Genomic DNA, 23,502 nt, shown 5'->3' with positions numbered 1-23,502 from the left:
CATAAAACGTGTTAATTTTAGACTCTACTAGTGAGTTTGAAAGAATTATTGACAGCAGCCTTGTTCTTAGTTACAAGCCACCTTCCTTCAACAGTATCCATTTACTACCTTTTGAGTCCTAAAGCATATCTTATAGTAAAAGTTTATGTTGATCTCCCCCTCAGGTGATGGTATTTAACTACCAAGTAGCATAGAGAAATAAAAGCAAGTTTTTAAAACATTGCCACAGCTCCATGAAAATAATCTCCCCTGGTAGATCCAGCTTTGTAGGTCTTCATTTAATTTGCTGTGGGGGAGAAAAAGGTAATAGATCAATTAGAAGGCCTTTAAAAGAATTCATAACCACCTAACACTAGCAATTTGTTAACAATAGAAGGTCCTTTAATAAAATTTGAGAAGATTCAGCACTTCAGTGTGCCAAGAAATGCAATTGTTTTATAATTTAATATTATAGTTGATTTTAAAAAATATAGTTGATTGCAGAGATTTAGAAAAATTCCCACTAAAAATGCACACACGTTATTTCATGACTCACTGAATTACACATTAAATCTCTTAGAGTAGTTAAGTAGAACTGACATTGTTTAAATTGGTCACTAGGTTGATTTGTCCAGGAAAATTACTGGAGTACACTCTACTGCTAAAGTTAAAACTTTGACACGTTCTTAGAAACATTTCCAAAAACTTTGCAGTCAGTCCCTGACTTGGACTTTCACAGGTATACCGTATAAGACTCAAACTGCGTTCGTAAGTCAGGGACTTCCTCTATAGGGTAAAGGCTCACAATGCTGAGGTGCTTGTGTTAGGTGTGCTTGTACTTAGCTATTGGACCTACATGTTAAGGTTCTCAGAAAATGAGAGGAAAAGAGCTGTAAACAAATACGCAAAAGTACCATATCTTTAAAGCCAAGATCTAGTCAAATGGGACCAGCCCTTTAGAGGTAGGTATGACTTCAGTTAGAAATATAAATTTCAAGGGCAGGGGAGATAGCTCAGTGGCACAAGCACCTTCCTGGCAAGTGCAAAGTTCGATCACTGGTACAAAAAAAAAAATCCAAAATCTAAGCTACATGGACAGATGACTCCCATTTCTTATATGAACTGTTATTTATAATACTGTGTAAAGCATTGAGAAAAATTGGAAGGGAATAGAAAACTAGGAGATGAAGCACCTTTACATACTAGTGTGCCCTTCACAGGTATTTATGTGAAGGATGCAATATGCTTCCTTCTGATGTTCAGTGAAAGGATTATGAGTTGGCTCATTGTCTGACTTAAAACATTCAGTGATAGGTCACCTTCAAAGAAAAAAATTAAGACAAAGCCCTAAGTTCATAATTATATAACAGATCACCTAAATTGTGATATAACAAGAGAAAAGAAAAGACCTGGATAAGCCACCTGGTTCGCTGCTGTTTATGCCTATGCAATGGTGCCTTCCTGTGTCTACCGCTTACTAGCAGGATGGGAGATTAGCTGAGGCTACTGGCTGAGTCGGGGCTGTTACAAGGCCAGTAGCCTCAGCTAATCTCCCCTGGACGCTTGCCAATGTGTTCAAGCCAAAAGCTTTAAGGCAGGAAAACACCAGTGCCGAGCTGGCTGTTCTTCACCAAATCCATTTATAAGGACAAAAAACCAGGAAGGCCCCCTTACAATTTTGCCATAGTATAGACTTCTTTTTTATGTGAGCAGTCTAACTACTGTAATGGGCAGCAACAGGAACCATGCTGAAGCCTTTGACTGTACTCTTAGCAAAAGTACAGGGGGAGTGGAGGATAAGCCAGGCTGTGAGGGCCATGTGACCCTAAGAGCAGTGCAGGAAAGTGGGAACAACAGCGTGCGGGGGCCTCAGCACCTGTTATCACATTGGTCATCAGCCAGACTCCACCTTGCCCAGGAGAAGGTGTGGCGCTAATTACTGCTTTGGGCTCAGTGCTACTCATAGTTAGTATATGCAAGAAAGACCAGAGTTGCAATGTTTCTTTTAAAACCCACAATTGTGCTACTTCTGCTTAAAAGAAGGATACCCACATGCCAAATTGGTATCATGTTCCTTATATTCCTTACCTGTAGGGCCCGTCCTTTGGTCTCGATGGGAAGAGTAAATGCAGAAATGGCGCACACAGCACAAACAGCTGCAAAAAGACACAGGGCTCCCACAAGCGACGCGTTCATAAGAACCTGCAGGTCGGAGGAAAATGGCTCCATTGTGTCCCAAACCTCTCCTGGTCCCTTATATCACAGTAAGGAGTTACTTTGCAAATGCCATTCTGTAAGGTAGGAATTCCTGGCATGGATTTGCTGGGGCCAGCTGATATAGGGCTTTGTGTGACTGGCATTAATATGCACTGGCCAGTTTACACTTTCCTTTACATACCTGCTAGACCTCTCAGAGAAAATTTCAATATCCAAACAACTGGGAATGGCATTTTTCGACTCCTTATACCAGTGCATCAGTTTTAGCATCTCACCACACCTGGTGACACGTCTGCCAGTTCATTGTCTGCATTGAGTTCTGATGCAATGGAAAGAGGTATTTGGCAGAGGTGTCATTTTTGAGTCTGAAAAGATTATTATAATGTAGCTTGTCTTTCAATGTGACACTTGGAACTTACTAGTTAGTGTCTATTTTTCCACTGTAATACACTTTTCCTATCTACATCTTTTGTCTCAGATATTTTCACTATATAATAGTTAATTCAGACACTGTACATGATACATCACTTTCTCTATGACTGTGTCCAAACTTGCAAATAGTCAAGCACTTGATAGTTTTCAACCAATCTTTTTGAGACAGGGTCTCACTATGTAGTCCAGACTGGATTTGAACTCATGGTGATCCTCAACCTCCTGGGTACTGGGATTGCAATCATGCACCACCAAGCCTAGCTTTTGTTAGCTAATGTTATCAAGGACATTTCACTCTGAAGTAACAGCAAGGCACTCTAAAATCAGAAGACTGCAGTTTGGAGAGAACTAGAAACTATCCCGTCCAACCTCACTTTGCAGAGGAGCCTACATTAAGTGATTTGTCTTAGTATTTATTACCCAGATTCACATACAGGTATCTGACAACCAGCTTAGTATTACTACCATTTACATTCCCTGAAGATACCCAGTTTAAGAGCTTACTGCATTCTAAAATGGTAAATGTACTTATGAAACAAACTAATATTAGCTTCACTGATTATTTGTTATTGACCTAGAAAGTGATAGACCCTATTCTGGTTCATTTCCCAAAATATAAACTTTCCTAACCAAGACTTTGTATTGTATGTTGAGAAAGAGAAGCTTAGGAAACTAGGCTTAGAAGAGGGATAGAGAGTAACTGGTTGAACTAAGACCAAACCATGCCAAAATAGGGCATGGATCTAGATGGCCATCGCTGCCCCCTCTGTTACTGGATCCGAATTCCCAACCACCACCTGAATGAACCCTCAACTATCTCTTCCCTCGTGACGTAAGGCCCTGATGGCTGAGTTTAGGTCCCACAGTTCTAGCAACCATGGCCAGAGATTGCAAGTGCCTAATTTTGGCTTTCCTAGGATATAGGGCTCTGCTTCATAGCGACTCTGGTAGTCCTGTATATCATTGCTGAATACTGTGCTAATAAATCATTCCTAAGCTAACCAAAGTCAGTTGCTCTTGTTTCCAAGTATGCTTTTTGTTGTTTTAAAGAGAATTCAAAATTTCAAAAACAAAATAATAGAGTAACAATAATACATTGTATATGGTTATCTTTAGTTACTCAGAACAAGAGATGGGTAATTGTCCAAATAATATTAGCACAAGCCTTTTCAGTGAATGGAGTGGTATAACTACCTTAAATACGAGATGTGGGTGTGTTTCTTTTTATAAATTTTCCCTTTTCTTTCCCCCATCACAGTGTCTCTTACCTTTTGAACAGTTTCTTCCCATTTCACTGTCTATTGGCAAGTACAAGTTCTGAGTAGTAGCTAATGGTAAAATCAGAACACAACCCAATTTACATAGGTAACATCTGGAATTTACTCTGGCACCAACATTACAGTGCCGAGACCTATAAATTCATGTTAAATGGTTAGGGTAATAACCCTCCCTCCACCCTCCCAGTTTCCCCACTCCATTGTTTCTCTTACATGTTGATTTTTTTCAAATCAATCTTAGTATCATTTGCTTCCTCAAATTCCAGAAACCCTATTCGGGTTCTGACTTCCATTAGAATTAGATTATTTTAGTGAGAATTCCATTTTTACAGGACTGCACCTTATCTAGAGATGCAGTCCTGTAAAAACTTCATCTACATATTCTTACGTAGAATCACATAAGCAATTCTACAAAAGGTGGATAATGAAAGAGGCTCAACTTCACTAATAATGAACACTGCAAGAGCTGACGGCCAGATGTAATTTACTGCCTACCAGGTTGATAAAGGTTTAAGTGCCTATTCTCCCTTCGATGGTAACGAAGAGAAACACACACAACTTGTTCGGGATACATTCGGGCATGTTAAGGTTGAGGCCATCACCAAGTCAGGGAATGCAAAAGCAAACCACAAGAGGCCCTCTCACCAGTTAGGAGAGCTACTTTTCAGCTGCAGAGAGAGGGGTCTGGGTGTAGCTCAACTGCTGTGCTTTCCTGGCACACAGGCCCTGTTTTCACTGCGCAGCACGGGGGTGCAGGGGGTTTCCAGTAAAGACAGGAAAAAGGGAACCTCTATAAGGTGGCTGGGAATACAGGCTGGGGCACCATTATGCTAAAAAGTACGGAGCTTTTTAAACCTATTAGAAACTAGAACAGTCCTAGGATGCATGAACCCTTGAACCCTGCTGGGTGTATACCCAGAGGAAATGTTATCACCTCATAATTAAGGAGTGCAAATATAAAAATAGTTTGACAAAAGTTTGTGTGACACTGGGGATAGAACCCAGGGTTTCCCGGGGTGCTGGGACTACAGGTGTTCCCCTCCACACCCCCAACTAAAAGTTGGCTTAAAATATATACACACCTTTTGGCCTAGAAAAAACCCAACAGTCCTCTACAAAATTGGACATTTTCCTCAGACATCTCTGGAGTCGCTCCCTTACTGCATCCCATGCTCTTCCTAGTGTTCCTTTCCTAGCCACGTCTCAGTACAGGGTCTCCTTCCCCTAGCAATAATAAGTATTGTTTGAAGTTATTTCCTAATGGTGACAAGTAATGTAGAAACGATTGCAGTGTCAAAAACATTGCTCAGTGACCATATTGAAAGTTTTACAGAGTGGCACATGTCCCTAGCTAGGTATGTGGTACACACCTCCGGCATCCCATTGTTTGTACACAGTGGTGAAAAGTGCGTAACAGTGAACAGTTCCATCACCGAGGCAATGCCTGTTGAGTCTCGACACGATGGACGCCTACGCTCCTAAAGAATGAGGTTGACCACATGTCGACAGTGTGTTAAGGAGAAAGGCATTTGCAGTGGCGACATGTAGCTATAAAGAGCTAGAGTGTGTGTGTGTGAGTGTGTATGGCTATATGGTTCATCACAGGGGTGGAGAGAGGATAAGATGGAGTCTGACTCCATCTGATATTTGCTTCACAGCGAGGTCCTAGTGCTTGCCAGATTTTGCCTAATCTTTCAGACCTGCTTGAGAGGACTTTTCTGCCCGCTAGAGACCTCAGTTATTTAAGAAGCCATTTTTGCACTCTGATGAAGACACCATGTCACCTGTCAAATCAGGTATGAGGGTGGTATCCATCTGCCTCTATGCTGACCATAATATATGGGTAAGCACATATTTATGAAATATAGCTATTCTATGTGCATACGGCACAGTGTATATACACAAACCTGCATGTACGTTACTGGTAGAGATGCAGGTAACACGCACTGAAAAGCAACAGGAAAAATATACTCAAAACTACTAATTGGTTATCTCCAACAGAATTACTGGGAATCTTTACACATTTCTGTATTTGAAATTTTATAGCCACTATATTTTTATATTCAGAAATTTTAAATGACTATAAATGTTAATATAAAAAATACAGAGAGCTACTCGCTAAAGAGCTGATCTTAAAAACTTTTTGCCAATATATTCTGCCCTTTAAAAAAATTACTTCACCCCTGGGGTGCGCTGAGATGGCAATTGAGACTGGGCATGGTGGCGTGTACCTATAATCCCAACACTTGGGAGGCTGAAAACAGGATCACTGTAAGTCTGCTCTGGGGACAGGGAGATGGCTCAGTGGAATAAGTGCTTGTCTGGCAAATACAAGGACCTGAGTTCAATCCCTGGTTCCACCAAAAAGGAAAACAAAAAAAGTAGTATGAGTCTGATCTGTGTAGTGAGACCCTGTAGACCCTGTACTAAATACATAAAAATAAAAGTAAAAAAATTACTTCAAAAGAAAGACCAAAAAAAAAAAAAAAAACCCAAATGAATAAATTGCAAAAATAAAATAGGTCCAGTTGTTAACTACTTTACAAAAAATAAACTAATAAAACCTAGCTATAAGTAAATGGAAAAGGCACGGAATTGTTAATGTGAAAGAGCTGGGTGTAGAGTGTGTATCTGTAACCCTAGCAACCCAGAGGTCAAGGCAGGAAGCCTCACCTCACTGGAGGACCCTGTAGCTGCAGGAACCAGGATATCAGGAGAGCGAAGCCTCTTAGGGGCTTGGCCTGAAAGAGGACGATGAGCCCAGGGCCTTGTTTGGGAGGTACTGAGATGCAGCAAGGGGCATTCCATTTTGAAGACGACATTGGAACCACACAGTACAATCACGGGCGTGGAGATTCCAAGGAGTAGCCACGGAAGAAGTTCAATACACTGAGTAGTTAGAAGTCAACAGACAAGGAATGTTAAGAGAAGCTATACTGAAAACAATCTACTCAATTATGGCAAAAGCTATAAAATGCTTAGGAATTAATTTAAACTGCAATGGCAAGCTGATACGTAGCACACGCAGGATTTGGAGGCAGATTTTTGGATGCTGTGGGGCACTGATAGGATCATCACCCAACTATCAGGCCCTGATCTCTGATGGTCCAGGGCTTAGATGGGATAAGCAAGCAGGAAGTACAGAGGCAGAGTGGCTTGTCAGCTCTGGCTTGCAGCATGGTGACCAGCCATTGCTAAGAGACAGGAGCAACCAGAACTGAAAAGAGAACTGTTACCTGGGCAACTAAGAAACTGGTACACTGGCTAGGGTCGGGGTAGCTGGGGTTTTGTGTTACAAAACTACGCAGGCTGTATCTGAAGAAAATAAAATCCCAGCAAGGAGCATGGAAGGGCAATGGGACAAGAAACAAAGTTATTCTTAGGAAGACAACATTGTAAGAAAAAAATTTTCCTAGGGGCTGGCGAGATGGCTCAGTGGTCTAAAGCACCTACTTGGAACAAGCTTAGCAAAGCACAGGAACTGCAGTTCAATCCCCCAGCACCACATGCCAGCCAGCCCCGCCCCCTGGTGGGCTGAGCTGGACACACACACACACACACAAAAAAAAATGTTTAAAAAAAATAGAAATTAAAAAAGAAAAAAATTTTCCTAAATTAACTGATACATTTAATCAGTGATTAAGATCATAGAATTTGGGCACACACAAGACACAACAGAACTAAATGATTTAACATGTATCTGAGGACAAAACAATGAGATGTTTATAAACAACTGTTTAAAAGGTATGATAGGCTTTTTCTCCCTGTGGTGCTGCTTGGCCTGCAGGTCTGTGTAGGGCCACAGATGCGGGTCTATATTACACAGGATGGGTTTTGTTAAGGTTGTCAAGAATAAGGACTACTTTAAGAGATACCAAGTGAAGTTTAGAAGATGACAAGAGGGCAAAATTTGCTAGGAAACGCTTGGTAATACAGGACAAAAATAAGTACAACACACCTAAATACAGGGTGATAGTTGGTGTAACTAAAAGAGAGATCATTTGTCAGATTGCTTATGCCCGTATTGAAGGGGATATGATAGTCTGTGCAGCATATGCACATGAACTACCAAAGTATGGTGTGAAAGTTGGCCTAACAAATTACGCTGCAGCATATTGTACTGGCCTGCTGCTGGCCCGCAGGCTGCTCAATAGGTTTGGCATGGATAAGATCTATGAAGGCCAGGTGGAGGTGACTGGGGATGAATACAGTGTGGAAAGCACTGATGGCAAGCCTGGTGCCTTCACCTGCTACTTGGCTGCAGGCCTCGCCAGAACTACAACTAACAATAAAGTTTTTGGAGCCCTAAAGGGTGCTGTGGATGGAGGCCTGTCTATCCCTCACAGTACCAAACAATTCCCTGGTTATGACTCTGAAAGCAAGGAGTTTAATGCGGAAGTACATCGGAAGCACATCATGGGTCAGAATGTCGCAGACTCTATGCGCTACCTAATGGAAGAAGATGAAGATGCTTACAAGAAACAGTTCTCTCAGTATATGAAGAACAGTGTAACTCCAGACATGATGGAGGAGGTGTATAAGAAAGCTCATGCTGCTATATAAGAGAGTCCAGTCTATGAAAAGAAGCCAAAGAGAAGTTAAAAAGAAGAGGTGGAACCATCCCAAAATGTCCCTTGCCCAGAAGAAAGATCAAGTAGCTCAAAAGAAGGCAAGCTTCCTCAGCTCAGGAGTGTGCTGCTGAGAGTTAAACCAAATTTCTATGAAGATTTTTCAGATAAAGACCAATAAACTTATTCATCAAGCAGTAAGTAAATAAATAAATAAATATAAAAGGTATGATAGGGCCGGGGAGATGGCTCAGTAGAATAAGCGCTTCCCTGGCAAGCGCAAGGGTCTGAATTCAATCCCCGGTTCTGCTAAAAATAAAAATAAAAGGTATGATAACATTGGAATAACGATAATACAATAATAAAAACATAACTCAATAAAAAGAAAATAGAGCTGGGCATGTTGATGCACGCCTGTAATGCCAGCACTGAGAGGCTCGTGACGCAAAAGGATTGCTTCGGGTTTGAGGCCAGCGTGGGCTACGTTGTAAGTTCAAGGCCACCCTGAACTGCCAAGTGAGACCCTGTGTGAAAAGCTAAAAACAAAAACTGTCAAAAACAGACAAATGGTTATGGGAATACTGTACAAGCAAGCAGACCTTCCTAGATCCTAGGTAAAAAGTAAATTGTTCAGTAAGTAGTGTTGGAGAAGCAGCCTGCCATTGAGAAGTCAGGTCTCCTGCAGTGGCCCTCTCGCCTCTGTTGGGGGCTTGAAGAGGGCACATCAGGATTTCTGGGCTAAAATCTTGGATGTGCTCACTGTGAGAAAGTTCATCATTAAGTTGGACAGTTCTGAGTTAGACCCTTCTTTGTGTATATCACACTCAGGAAGTTCATATTTCTGCCACCCTCCCATTTCAAAAAAAGGGTCACAGAAAAATAGAGGAATGTGTATTTTCATAATCCCAATCAAATATGAAAGGAAATGTTGATAAATTTCACTGTCTCTGAACTTAGAAGCTCATGCACAAAAAATGGAGAGCATGACCAAGAATAAAAGACAACAAAAAAATCAGAAGCTCATTTGCAAAATGCAAAAAAAAAAGAGCAAAATGGTGTGGTCATGCACCCCTAAAATCCCAGCATTCTAGAGGCTGAGGCAAGAGGATCATGGGGAATTCAAGAATCCAGCATGGGGAATTGTAGCCACTTAGTGAGGACCTGTATTCAACATTTTAAAAAAGTGTAGGGCTCTGCAGATGTAGCTCAGGCAAAAGCCCTAAGAAAACAAACCGTTGGAAAAGGAGCAGGTACTTAGGCAGGCAACCTGAAACGAAGGTGAAATAATCAAATATGAAAAGAGCATTCAGGGCTAGGGAGATAGCTCAGCAGTCTGGACACCTGCCTGGCAAGCAGGACCTGGGTTCAATCCCCAGTACCGTAAATGCCAGCTCTGTGCTGAGCTGCTTGTAATCCCGTCACTGGAGAAGTTGAGACAGGAGGATCACTACTAGTTGGAGCTACGTAGCAAGTCTCTGTACCAAATAAAGAATTCATTAAAAAAATTTTTATTCCTGAATAAAAACCAGTAATTACAATAACAAAGGGCTGACAAGCATTGCCTGTGAGACTGATGCAATCCAGGCCTGCAACCACAGCACTGGGGAGGCTGAGCTGGGAGGAACATTGCAAGTTAGAGTCAAGGCTGGGCTACAAAGGGAGCTCAAGGGCAGCCTGAACTGCAGAGAGAGACCCTGTCTCAGACAACAAAACAAAACAACACTGATAAAACCTGTGGGCTTTTAGGGTTTGGATCAAGCTCCTTAAACAGGACAGGAGCATAGTGCACCAGAAAGATAAAGCAAACCCTTACCACCAGACCAACTGCTAGGAGGGTTACTGCATGCCGGGACAGCCAAACGACAGCTGGGTTCAAGGCTAGCCTGAACTGCATAGCGAGACCCTGTCTGAGAAACAGTATCAGCACAAAACTGCCAAAGAATAGAGGATTAAATCATTGAAAAGTAACTTTTAGATGTATCTCCAATATTTTTCAAAATTACACAGGGATTTCTGTATTTGTGGACATGAGAAATCTCTGCAACATATTGGGGACTGAAAAAGCACATGAATGATCATATTTGGGGTAAAATGGATTTGTATATTTATACTCATGTACATAGATATTAAAGTGGGGCCGGGAAGATGGCTCAGTGGAATAAGCGCTTCCCTGGCAAGTGCAAGCGGCTGAGTTCAATCCCCGGTTCTAAAAAAAAAAAAACAAAACATTATATATATATTAAAGGAGCTTCATGAAAATCTTTGTTCCAGGTAGTGAAATACTAGAAAAATTTTAATTTTGTCCTTGTGTATTTTCAGCAGAGAATGAAAAAAAAAACAAATTGTGTGCCCAAAATCACCTTTGGGATAAGGTCTTGCCGTGGAGCCCCGGCTGGCCTTGCATTCTCAGCGATCCTCCTGCCTCAGCCACTCATGTGCTGGGATTACAAACCTCATACACATGACTCAAAATATTTTACACACAAGCATGCTTGAGAACCATATCCAACACTGACATAATTTCTTTCCTTGACTGGACCACAGGGGGGCGCCTCTGAGCCCTTTTCCCTACCAGGCCTCAGCTTTGACCTAAAGATTTGAACAGCTTAGGGCTGCCACTCTTGGAGGACCAGCACTCCCTTAATGGCCCACCAGTCGCCAACGCGGGCCTAGATGGCTTTTGTGAAGGCCAGTGCCTCTTTAGGAATGTCTGTGAATTTTGTTTTTATTTCCCTGACTCCACTGAAGTCCCTGCTCTTTCCTCCCCTTCCACCCGCCACTACCTCTAGCCCTACCTCCATCTGTGCCAGGGCATTTGGGTCACACTGGCTTTTATCCTGTTGTTAGGCATTACTAATCGAAAATCAGCCTTTGCACTTGACAAGGGTCTACAGGGTGCTGCTACTAGATCAGACTCGTAGTGATCCGCCTGTGTACAGCTTCCCAAGAGCTGGGATTACAGGCGGGCGTCACCACGCCCAGTCTCAATTGCCGTACACAGCGTGTCCCCGGGGGCGGGTCCGGCACGGCAGGTCCAGGGATCGAACCACTGGCCCCTGCGCCTGCTTGCAGGTGCTTTAATCCACTGAGCTATTTGGCCAGCCCTTTGACCCTTCATCTTAGCCAAAGGCCTAGAAGAAATGCCCTCACCACTTCATGCTATCAGGCTTTATCTTCAACAAGGTCCAGTTTTTCCCTAAATTCATTATAAAATGAATTTCCATTAAAAAAAATCATTAACATAAACCTTCCCTTGTGAATATTTTGAATGCACGGGATTTTGACTCCTCTTAACTTCGTTCTGCAGTATCTTATGTGTGGACTTGCCGGTTTCCGCCCTCCAGGGAAAGGTTACACTTGCTAGGACAGCAAAGCCTGGGCTCAGCAAGAGCTTCTGCAATCACAGTTATTGTCGTTTCCTCTATCTTTGTGCTCTGAGGAAAAGTATTCTCTGGAATCTGCTTTGTGTCTTGTTAGAATGGCGTTTCACTTTGCTTGCCTCCAACCCACTAATACTACTTAAATTATCGCTGAAACCCTTAACCTACTGCCTGTGCCCTGAGATAAAATCCACAGCCCTTACATCCGTGACGCACATTCTGTCCCCCCTTGTCCCTCTGCCTGGAGTCCTATTCCTGGGACACCCCAACCTCTGGCCCGCTGGCCCTTGTAGCTAGCTGCTGGGACCCTGCTTGAAAGTCTTTTCCCGTCCACCACTACTAGCAACTTCTCATAAAATGGTTCCAACTGTGACGTCACCTCCGAGAGCACTTGCCTGAAAAACCTGTCACCCCTCCTACTCATGATTACATTTCCACAGCACTAATTTCAATCTCAAATTATCTTAAATCCTTTACATATTTACCAAGTACCCAACTTCAAAGTAAGTTTCTTGAGGACAGGACCCCATGGCTCTGGGCTACCAACTGTTCACCCACAGGTTCCCCACAACCCTCGCTTAGAGCATTTACCACTTCCATGGTGCAAAACCTAGCACTGTGGCTAATTTCAAACTGCAATTTGCATTAACCAGCTTGCAAATCTTCCTAGAAATTGAGCCACCAGCTAGCATGGGCCAGCTGCACACACCACTGGGATCCTGTTCGACTCATTTACCACTGCAAAGAAAAAGAGCTGGGGGGCTGCTGTGTCCTGAGTGTGTTCCCCAAGGGCTCGTTCACTTGGAGCTTGGCCCTCACCATGGTGAATTAAGAGGTTGCATCTGCGGTCAGTCCTGGGGTGACCTGGGAGTGTGGCCTCAGAACACACCATAAGAACTTTCCTAACTTCCTGCACTTCTTGTATGACAGTGTGATCTCCCCCGGATGTTATGGGAATCCCCAGTCTTGGACTTTAGACCGCCACACTGTGAACCAAATAAAGCTGTTCTCTTTATAAAGTACCCAGCCCTGATTATTTTGTTACAGTAATGAAAAACAGATTAATACGAGGACAGTGCCTTCTAATTCACAATCTATAGCAACAAGGGTGATCTCTTTAAAACACAATGTAGATGTCAAATTTTCAGTTGAGTTTTTTGGTTTATTTTGGGCAGCGCTTGGGCTTGAACTCAGGGCCTTGTGTACACTAGATAAGTGCTCTACCATTGAGCTACATCCCCAGCCCCTGGGATATAATTATTAATTCTGTTTTACCAAATGCACGTATATGTAGAAGGAGTGGGCGTTTTAACAAACTGTAACAGAACTACTAAGTTCTCTAAAGTTGGTAGAAATTGCTCCCACGATAAATTTCCTGAATGATTCTCCAAAATAGGATCCTAAGTGAAGGAACCTCTTTCTCTCCTAACAATGATCCTCTGTTTACCCTGATTCCTTCTCAATCCTAATAAAGAAATATCTCAGGCTGAATGACTTCAGTTAGAACAAGAGCTGCTCAAGAGAAGAGATTTAAGAGAATTTCATAGGAACCATAGAAGTGCTGGTTCTGCTCTACTTGGGTGGAGTGAGAAGGTTGAAGAGAGGAGACTGGGACAGCTGCCATATCAGATGTTTGCGAGATTCACGATCTTATGACTGAATTGCTCCACTGACATCCCTCTGAGATGCTCTTGAAAGACTTCGGATGCTCTTGATCTTCTTTCTGGATGGTAGACTTGTTTGTTGAGTCTGCCCCCAGGGAGCATTCTTACTTGCCTTATGCAACCCTGTGCACACTGTAGCCACACAAGCTTGGGTGAGAAGAGCCTGCTCCACAAACCGAGGTGACAGGCAGATACCAGGAGGATTCAGCCACCCGCAGGCAGAACCACATCATCCATCACCAAGGAATGAACCGAGGGATGCCTGGTGTCACCAGCCAAGTGGTCTGTGTCCTTCCAAAATATGTGTTGAAGTCCTGACCCTCAGTGTCAGGCCATTTGAAGGTGAGGCTTGGGGGAGGTGAAGAAGGCCTGAGGGTTGGGATCTGTGCCCCAGAAGAGCTCTTTCCTCCACTTGGCATGTGTCAAGAGTCAGTGAGAAGGTGCCACTGTGGTCACCTTATCTCGAATTTCCAGACTGTCAACTGTTTGAAAGAAATTCCTTTTGTGTATGAGGCTCATGTCTTTTGAGAGGGTGGCCTGACCTAAGGCCACTGGCCAGGGCTGAAGTGCCTGGCTTCCCAGAGTTTCCAACAGTGGGAGGGTTCATGCAGCCCCTGACCTATGGGCAGAGGGCTTGTTCTGGAGCCTTCTGTGTTTTGGTGAGCCTTTAATAACTTTGTAGCAAAACACTGCTTCTTTGTCTTGTTGGACTCCATTCTCACAACTGCCATTATTTCTCTTACAGTTATTTTTTATTTTGTACAGGGTCTACAGGGTCTCACTATACAGATGGGACTCATACTGATTCTCCTGTTTTCAGCCTCCCAAGTGCTGGGATTACAAGTGTGCGCCACCACTCTCAGTCTCTCAGTCTCAGCATGCCCTGGGGGGGGGGGGGGGGGGCCTGCCCAGCATGCTGGGATCAAACCCTGGCCAATGTGCTCTGCTGATGCAGCTGCTTTTAGTCTGCTGAGCTATCAGACCGGCCCTTGGAAGGAAGTTTTTTTATGTTTTGTTTTGTTTTGTTTTGTTTTGCTTTGTTTTTTGTGGCTGGCTCAGGCTGCCTTAAGGACAGGTCTGGTATGGCATGTGGAACTGGGGATCAAACTGCAGTCCCTTGCACCTGACTGGGTTTGCCCAAGCAGGCACTTAAACAACTGAGCTAACTGGCAACCCCCCAACAGTTAGTTGCTGATAGCAAAATGGCTCCAAACACTCATCTTTAGAGGAGCCTGTATATTAACCTTATAGCTACAGGCATTCAAGTGCTCAAACTATCACTAATCGTGTGCCAACACTTTCCTTTAGCAGATTTAATACCCTGTTTTAGGGAACAGGAGTCAACCCATAGCAGCACTAGGACACTCAGCTCGGCAGAGCCTCTGGCCCCAGGACACCTGCTACCCAAATCCAGCAAAAGACAGAGAGCCCAGAGACTCGGTTCCTAACAAGCTGAAGACACTGGCCAGGTGTTGGCCTGCTCACCCAGAGGAAGTCAATATTTTACTCCTGTCTTTCATCAATGGGATCTTTTCTGAAAATAGTGAAACAGGAGGCATGAAGGAATTTTCAAAAACAAAAGCATATGACAAAAGTAGCTCCCATTTTTTCTTTAGGATAACTGGGGGAAACACTGCCAAGAAAGTTAAAACTCTCAAAATCTTTAGTAGTCACAAAAATCCCTATGTTAAATTATAGGAACTGTGTGTTGAGGCCTCCTCCTCCTATAGCAAGACCCTTGCTCCAAGGATGTCACCTCCTACTTGCGACTACTCACAACCTGTCTCTGATAGACACAGGTGCAGCTCAGCCAGGGACAAATAACCAGACTGGGCCAATGACAGGCCCTGGCTAGGGACCCAGAGAGGACCGGTCAGTGTCTTCCGCCAGGCATACCAGGATGGGTGTAGAGGGTTGTGGGAGTGCCCCACACACAGGGAACAAGCACAGCTCGCAGGTCAGCAGGAGGACACACTGTCCTAAGGGAGAGACACTTGCCATCAGGGAGAGAGGAGCAAGGCCTGCACACTCAGGTGGCTGTCAGTGGCCCAAGGCTCCAGCCAACGGGAGGGCACCAGGCTACCTCAGGACCAAGCCTCAGGCTTACCTTTTCTGTGGCATCCTCATCAAGTGGTCCCTATATCTGCTGTCTGCCCTCCCAAAGCTTCCTATCCCCTGGATCCCACCCACCCTGCACCCAGTGTGTCCATGCACAACAAGGCCCTGGCCCAACACCACCTCCCTGTACTTTCAGCCTCTTTACCATCGCGAGTGTGGACAACCAACCTAACATGATACCTAACTCAGGCTCCAGCCTATACTCACTCACCTGCCCCAGCCCCGCATGCCATCCCTCCCTTTTTCACGTAACCCAACAATACCCAGCTGAGCAAATGCCACAGTGCTATCTACACCGCTAAGTGGCTGGAAGACCAATGCACCAAAGCAACCTCCCTCTCTATGCAAATGTGCTGAAGCAAGGGGCAGCGGTGCCTTCGGAAAACTCAAAAGCAAGCAGGCATCCTGAGCTGTGCCTTCCATCTTTAGGGGTTGGGCCCCTTCCTCCCCACTGCCCGTGGGCTCGCTCTCCTGCAGACCCCTCAGCCTACCTGGGATATGAATGGCGCCACCATCGCCCCGATGCGGCACAGGGAGCCACTGGTCCCCATCCCCAGAGCACGCATTGTGGTAGGGTAGACCTGCGGGAGGAACAAATCCAGTCACTGTCAAATCCTCTTCTTGTCCTTCCTCCCCAGGCTGGGCTTCAGTATTCAGAAAACCAGAGTACCTCAGTTCCCAGAAGACCCTAATGTCCTCTGGTACGCAACTCAGAATGTTTATAACAATCAGTGTCAGCCAAAAATAAGCACTTTAGAAAGCATCCCTTAAGCAAGCATTTTCACAAAATGTACATTTAATTGAAGAGTCTAAATTTTACTTATTATTTTTTTAAGAGTCTAAATTTTAAACAGGGGGCTGGGGGGCTGGTGAGATGGCTCAGTGGTCTAAAGCACCTACTTAGAACAAGTTGAGCAAAGTACAGGGACCGCGGTTCAATCCCCAGCACCACATGCCAGTCAGCCCCGCCCCCTGGTGGGCTGAGCTGGCCACACACACACACACACACACACATAAATAAATAAATAAATAAAATTTATGAAAAAAAAAAAAAAACAGGGGGCTGGGGAGACAGCTCAGCAGCCTAAGTGCCTGCCTAGCAAGCACAAGGTCCTGAGTTCAATTCCTGGTACAAACAAAAAATAAAGGAAATAAATTTTAAAATTATTATTAATAAAAACCTATTATCAACCTCTGGAATCTGACACCAAATTTCCACCTTAGAGGCGTAAATATATTAAAAATGATTCTTCTGCATGAGAAAAATAATTCCCTAGAAATAATGATCTGATGAAATCCTTATCACAGCTACAGCGAGAAGAATGGAACGGAGGGCCAGGCACCTGCCACACACACACCCCGTATTCTCCATTGAATACAGTGGTCTCAACTGTTGCAGGGCCTTATGGAAATTCCACTTTATTTATGTTGCAGTACCAGGGATTGAACTCCAGACCTTGTGCTTGACAGGCAGGTGCTTATGCCACTGAGCTATATACCCAACCCTAGATATTCTACTTCCTTGCCAGTTTTTTCTTTTTTTACATTTACAGTAAAACTGCATTAATATGCCCTTCACTGTTCTTTTCCCCCCTGAGATAGAGTCTTGCCATATGGTCCAGACTGGCCTTGAACTCACGGTGGTCCTCCCGCCTCAGCCTCCCAAGCTCTAGGATTACAGATGTGCTCTTTATCTTGCTTGGCTCGATTTTGAATTCTTATAGGAGCTGGAAGATGTTTAAATAAGCCAGAAAGCATTAAATAAAATTATAGGGAGATATCTTATATAGAAAATGGGTTTGTTATTTTTAATTTGGAACTTTTAAAAAATACTGCATAATACTGATGAAACCATTTTTATTCATTCAGTAGTGCGATGTGTGTCGCTCTTCAGCAGGCCATCTCTTCCTGACAATCATCTGTCAAAGCCAAGAGCAAAATGCTTTCCTGCCTCTGTATCTCTAGAACAAAGGCTTGGGGTGGAGTGTCTTTATGGGGGGCTCTTTTGTGCGGTGCTAGGGATTAACTCCAGGGCGCAGACATGTTATACAAGTGTTCTACCACTCAGCTATGCCCCCAGGACTTCTTTTAAATTATTTTGCAATAGGGCCTCACTAAGTTGCCCAGACTTGCCTCTCACATGGCAATCTTCCAGCCTCAGCCTCCCAGGGAGCTAGGCATGTGCAGCTGTATCTAGGTGCTTTATTTATTTTCTGAAAAGTGAGGCTGCTGGTTGTCATGCATTCAGATACAGAGATGTTCTGTTCACAAAGAACAGAATATTAGATCGATGAAACGTTCCTTGAGGTTCAGAGTCATTTGCACTCTAACAACAATGGGCTATTATTTTAGGTCCACACCTTTTGTTATTAATCATAGTTATTAAAAATACTTAGAAATGACCCTCAAACTGAGCATATTTCAAAATATATGTTTAATCGAGTGCTACAAAATGCAAGTCTAGAAATGTACCATGCTACACAGATTTTTCTATTTTGGTTCATTCCAACAATCATTTTAGATGTCAACGGAAGGAAATGAAGTAGTACATGCAGTTCGGTATCTTATAATTTCCTATTTCTATCTGTGTGGGAGGGAAGGAGAATACTTTTCTCTGTGGCTAAAATGGTTTGGGGTTTTTGTTTTTGTTTATTGTACCAAGAATCAAACTCAGGACCTTCAACTTGCCAGGCAGGCGCTGTACCACTGAGCTATATCCCCGGCACCTAGAATGGTTTTCGGTGGGTCAGATCTGTACTTGGAAGAGCTGAGATGAGAGTGATCCTGTCTTTCCCAGTCCCCTTGTGCCACCTTCTCTAGCTCAGGGAAGGACAAGAACACCTCAAATCCCAGCAGGTTTTCTGTTCACATACTGTTGAGTTTCTAGGAATAGGAGTTTTCTGTGGTGTGCACCTCTTGAGGGACCACTTCCAGCTGACGCAAGCAGTACCTTACACAGACTTATTAATTCTACAATTAGGGATAAAGCGTAACTCATAATTAAATGCAAATGTAAACTATATGCGGCAAATAACAGACAGATGAAAATGATATTCCAAAAGAATAAAGGAGATCGGGGCATGGTAGCACATGCCTATAATCCTAACACACTGGGAGGCTGAGGCAGGAAGATCACAAGTTTCAGCCCAGCTTGGGGAATTAAGCAAGATATTATCTCAAAATAATAACAATGATCACGGTGAAGGTAATGCTAATAACAGGATCACTGAGAAGGCCTGGGTTTAATTCCCAGTACTAAGAAAGGCAGGAGTGAGGAGAAGGACAAAAGAATGACACCTGGTGTCAAGCAGTGGGGAGGATAGCTCAGCAGACTAAAATGCCTGCTTAGGAAAGTTTAGGCAAGCGCAGGGACCGTGGTTCACTCAAGGCTGCTCCAGCCCCGCACCCAGGGCAACTGAACCAGCCAGAGCCCAGGCATGGTGGCGCACCCCTGTAATCCCAGCGCTGGGCAGGCTGAAAACAGGAGGATCACCACCAGTCTGAGCTGCATAGTGAGACCCTACAACAACTAAGTATACTAAAAAAAAAAAAAAAAAAAAAAGGAGAGAGGGACTCTTGCTACCCCTGTGCTCTGACTCCATGGTACAACAGGGCCAAGAGCTGCTTTGCACAGCTCTGCAGGGGACAGTCTCACCTTGTCCCTCTGAGCCTGGCTTTCAGCAGATTGAATGGGAGAGGAAAGAATCCACATGGGACCAGCTTCATGATGCCATTTGAGTGGGATGTTGAAAGGGAATCGCTGGAACTTTATGGGCGTCAGGGACGCACTGCACGCGGTTCCAAGCCCCTCGCAGCAGCTCTCCTTGCGCACCTCACCCAGCCCCCCAGCCCAGCACTCACCTCGGCTGTGTAAATGTAGATAGTGTTGAAGTTGGCGGCCACCAGGGCTCTCAGCATAAAGAGGAAGCCGATGAGGCCGGCGCTGGAGGACAGGGAGCAGAGAGAAGTTATGGGGTGGGTGTGACCAAGGGGGCCCCCAAGCTGGTCCTCCATGTGTGCTGGCCTGGCCCCCAGGGGAGCAAGTCTTGAAGGACAGGCATATAGCTTGGCCCTCTGCAGTCAGCCCTCTGCATCCGCCAGTGATTGCTTCCAGGACCCCAGCCCATGGGCACCAAAACCTGCGGAAGCTCCAGTGAGTCTCTTCTACAAACAGGTGTAGGACCAGCCAGATAGCTCAGTGGACTAAAGTGCCTGCTTAGGCAGAGCGCAGTGGCCGGGGTTCGATCCCAAGTGTGCTGTGCCAGCCCCGCCCCCGCAGCGCACATCTGTAATCCCAGCACTTGGGAGGCTGAACATAAGAGGATCACTATGAGTCTGATCTCCATAGCGAGATCCTACACACCCCGTAGACCTTGTCCTAAATTAAAACAAAACAAAAACTGGTGTAGTATATGCACAGCATTTTGCGATTACCTATGACACCTAATCCAAAGAAATCCTAGGGAATAAGAAGAGAAAAAGCCATTGCACCTGCTCAGTATAGATATATTTGGTATTGGGGAAAGAACATAGGACCTTCACAACTGAACAACATCCCCAGCTCTTTAATACTTTGAGACAAGGTCTTCTTTACTTGCCCGGGCTGGGCTCAAACTTGTGATCCTCCTCCCTTAGTCTCCTAAAACACTGGGATTGTAGGCTTGCCCTACCATAACCAGCCCACAATACATTCTTTTTGACACAAGGTGTCACCATGCAGTTTAGGCTGATCTTTAACTCACTACGTAGCCCTATAGCAGCAGATGACACACAAAAAAAGACCAAGCGTGAAGGAACAAGGGAGCTTTTCATCACAAACTCATGACAGACTGATGCCCCTGACTTCGGGTCAGGACTCCCAAAGTTGTCAGTAGCCAGCTGAACTTTGCTTTCCGGTTATAGACTTTTCAGTTTTCCAGAGTAACCACATTACTTCATTGTCAGGAATTTTATAAGAACATTCACATTTCCCAGACACTGTTGACCATCTCTCTGCCATGGGGCAGCATGGTTTAATGTTTGCCCTGTTCCCCAAGTTGTCCCATTTCTTCCTATGTTATGATCATGGTTTTCTCTGAGTAAGTTTATGGTCAGCTACACGGGAAGGGGTGCATGAGTGAGTTTATCTATAGTTTAAGTGAACTTAAGTGACCCTCCTTTAAAATGGAGTCTCTTTTGCCCTATCAGCCCAGGCTGACCTCAAACTCATGGTGACCTCCTGCCTCAGCCTCCCAAATGCTGGGCTTACACATGCGCCACCACACCCTGCTTGAATTTTTATTTATTATTTTTATTTTTTTATTTTATTTTATTTTATTTTGGTATCTTCAATCTATACAAAATGTTCTCAAACACCCAAAGCAAACATACCTGGAAGTACAAATATTGAGGAGAAGAAAAAATAAAGCCGTGCATCCCATGGTGATTGAAAGGCTCAGTCGTCTCCCCAGGAAATTGATGCCCAGGATATTTAAAGGGTTCACTGGAAGGCAAACAGTAAAGACCGTTTCTGCAACCTCAGGACACAACAGCATTTACCAGCACCGGCACGGATGCATCTGTGTCAGGTCAGAAAGCAGTGGCCGCCTGCACACTTCTCAAATGTTCCATTCAGAGCTCAGCCACAGCAGCCTTAAACTCACAGTTCCCTCCATCTCATCTGCCCACACGGGTCCGGGACCACTGAACCCCGGTGCGCATGAGGGATATGTCCCATGCAGGATGTTCACTGTGTCGCAGAGCTCTACGGTACACGGCCAGACAGCTAGACCTACGCGTTAAATGATGGGTACCGTTTCTCACTGAATTCAGTGCCACTTATTTTTAAGTGCCATCACTTGGTGTCAGCTAAAGTAGAAATAAGGCTTCCAACTGAAATCTATATCCCGGCACTGGGAGGCTGAGGCAGGAGGACAGCAAAGTTGAAGGCCAGCCTGGGCAACTTAGTAAGACCTGGGAGGGAGGAAGGGAGGAAGGGAGGAAGGGAGGAAGGGAGGAAGGGAGGAAGGGAGGGAGGGAGGAAGGGAGGAAGGAAGGAAGGACGGACGGAAGGACGGACGGACGGACGGACGGACAGAGGGAAGGACGGAGGGACGGACTGATATACAGACAGGATGGAAATCTAGCAGGTCATTCCCATTTCAGAGAGGTTAAAGAGTGTGTGTACAAATGCGTGTATCTGTGTCTTAAAAATTATACACTACAGCTTTGCTCCTTTACCGCCCTTTTCCCCACATGAACCCAAACTCAAGGCCAACTGGCAGAATTTGGGGCCTTGTGCAGTTCTGCCAGGCAGGACCCAGGTCCCAGGCTCACCGCTATCTCCTGAGATGCAAGATGCACGCGACCTCCTTGCCCTGCTTCAGACAAAGCAGAGAGGTCCCGACACACACAGGGACACGTACACACAATCTCCCCAAGGGTGCTGATGATCATGGTCCGGTAGTCAGAGGGGGCGAACAGGTGGCAGTAACAGGGGCTCTGGCTTCCCTCCGAGTCCACGCTGTGCACCTCCTGGGACTCCGACTGCACCCCGCACACCAGGTCCCGCTCCAGCAGCTCCGCGCTTGCCAGGATGACCCCATAGTAGGCAAATGAGATTCCCAGCCTGGAAGGGACAGAACGTCACAGCAAAGCTCACACCAGCCCTGAAGAATGAAAGAGAAACAAGCAGCAGAGAGAAAGAGGGAGGCGTCTCAAGCAGAAGGCACAGGGCAGAAAAGGCAGAGAGGGCCGGCAAGATAGCTCAGCAGTCTAAAGTGCCTGCTTAGGCAAGCGCAGGGACCGGGGTTCGATTGCAAGTACCACATGTCTCTCCAGCCCTGCCCCCCAGGGTGGGCTGAGCCGGCCACATGAAGATGAAGAAGATGAAGAAAGGAGGAGGAAGGAGGAAGGAGGAGGAGGAGGAAGAAGAAGAGGAAGAGGAAGAGGAGGAGGAGGAGGAGGAGGAGGAAGAAGAAGAGGAAGAAGAGGAAGAGGAGGAAGAAAAGGCAGCGAGCACAGGGAGTCCAGCTTCTGGTCCCCCCCCCCCAGTGTCAGTGCCCGTGAGAAGCACATGTATGCACTGCCATGGGGTACTCAGCAGCAGCACCACTGGTCCCTAAGATATATATGCTTTTGCCTGTGTCAGATTCCTCCCAACCGTCTGCCAAAGGGGTGAAAGCAAGTGATCCAGAGCCCACTGCATGGAGGCCCTAGCTCCATGGCATCCCTCCCAGCACTAGGTGCAGCCCCTCTTTCCCACTATAGCCTGGCTAGTGGGCTTATCTTGCTGGTTTTAATCTGCATTCCCTGGCGACTGTAGATTGAACGTGTCGTGGCATTTTTAGCTAATGTACATGTTTGGGGCTGTGCCTATTCAAATCGGTTATCTAGTTTCCAACTGTGTTGTTTTGCATTATCCTGGTGAAAAATTATACATACAGTATCATAACATGCTGTTATGCTAGTATCTAGATGTTTTCCCCAAAGATTCATTGATGGGGCTTTGGGGAGTGGCTGGATCAAGGGTGTGTGATATTGGATTAAGGGTGTATGATACTGGATTAAGGGTATGTGACGCTGGATTAGTCTACCAATTACTTTAGCACAGCTCTGGATATAGACACTGGAAACCCCATCATGGGCATGAGTGGCACCACCCAATGGCATCATAACCTGGATGGAATAAAAGGGAAAGGGAGGCTGCTGCTGCTGCTGCTTCCTGCTCCCTGCCCACCCTGCCATGGACTGTCTCCTCTGGGATGCCCCTCTGCTGTGCTGCCCTGCCTTGAAATATCAACAAAGTGAGATAAAATAAAAATTTCTTTCTTTAACTTATGGGTGTCAGGTATTTTGTCCCAGTCACAAGAAAAAATAAAAATAAAAA

General features: G+C 45.0%; 1 protein-coding gene across 1 annotated transcript in view; it reads right to left on the bottom strand.

Moving 5' to 3' along the window:
• Window positions 1–206: 206 nt before the first annotated feature.
• Window positions 207–23,502, bottom strand: part of Svopl (SVOP like) — a 55,352-nt gene continuing 32,056 nt past the window's right edge. The window contains exons 11-16 of the mRNA XM_012514219.2: window positions 22,040–22,242; window positions 21,006–21,117; window positions 19,497–19,578; window positions 16,127–16,216; window positions 2,068–2,181; window positions 207–286 (exon numbers count right to left, since the gene is read on the bottom strand). Of these exons, the coding sequence (XP_012369673.1) occupies window positions 275–286; window positions 2,068–2,181; window positions 16,127–16,216; window positions 19,497–19,578; window positions 21,006–21,117; window positions 22,040–22,242 (613 nt within the window). The 3' untranslated portion in view covers window positions 207–274. The remainder of the gene's footprint in view (window positions 287–2,067; window positions 2,182–16,126; window positions 16,217–19,496; window positions 19,579–21,005; window positions 21,118–22,039; window positions 22,243–23,502) is intronic.

Source organism: Octodon degus, unplaced genomic scaffold (genome assembly GCF_000260255.1).
Source record: "Octodon degus isolate 3935 unplaced genomic scaffold, OctDeg1.0 scaffold00027, whole genome shotgun sequence".
Classification (NCBI taxonomy): Eukaryota; Metazoa; Chordata; class Mammalia; order Rodentia; family Octodontidae; genus Octodon; species Octodon degus.
Note: the sequence above shows the minus strand (reverse complement) of the source record. Positions and strands in the feature narration are given on the sequence as shown.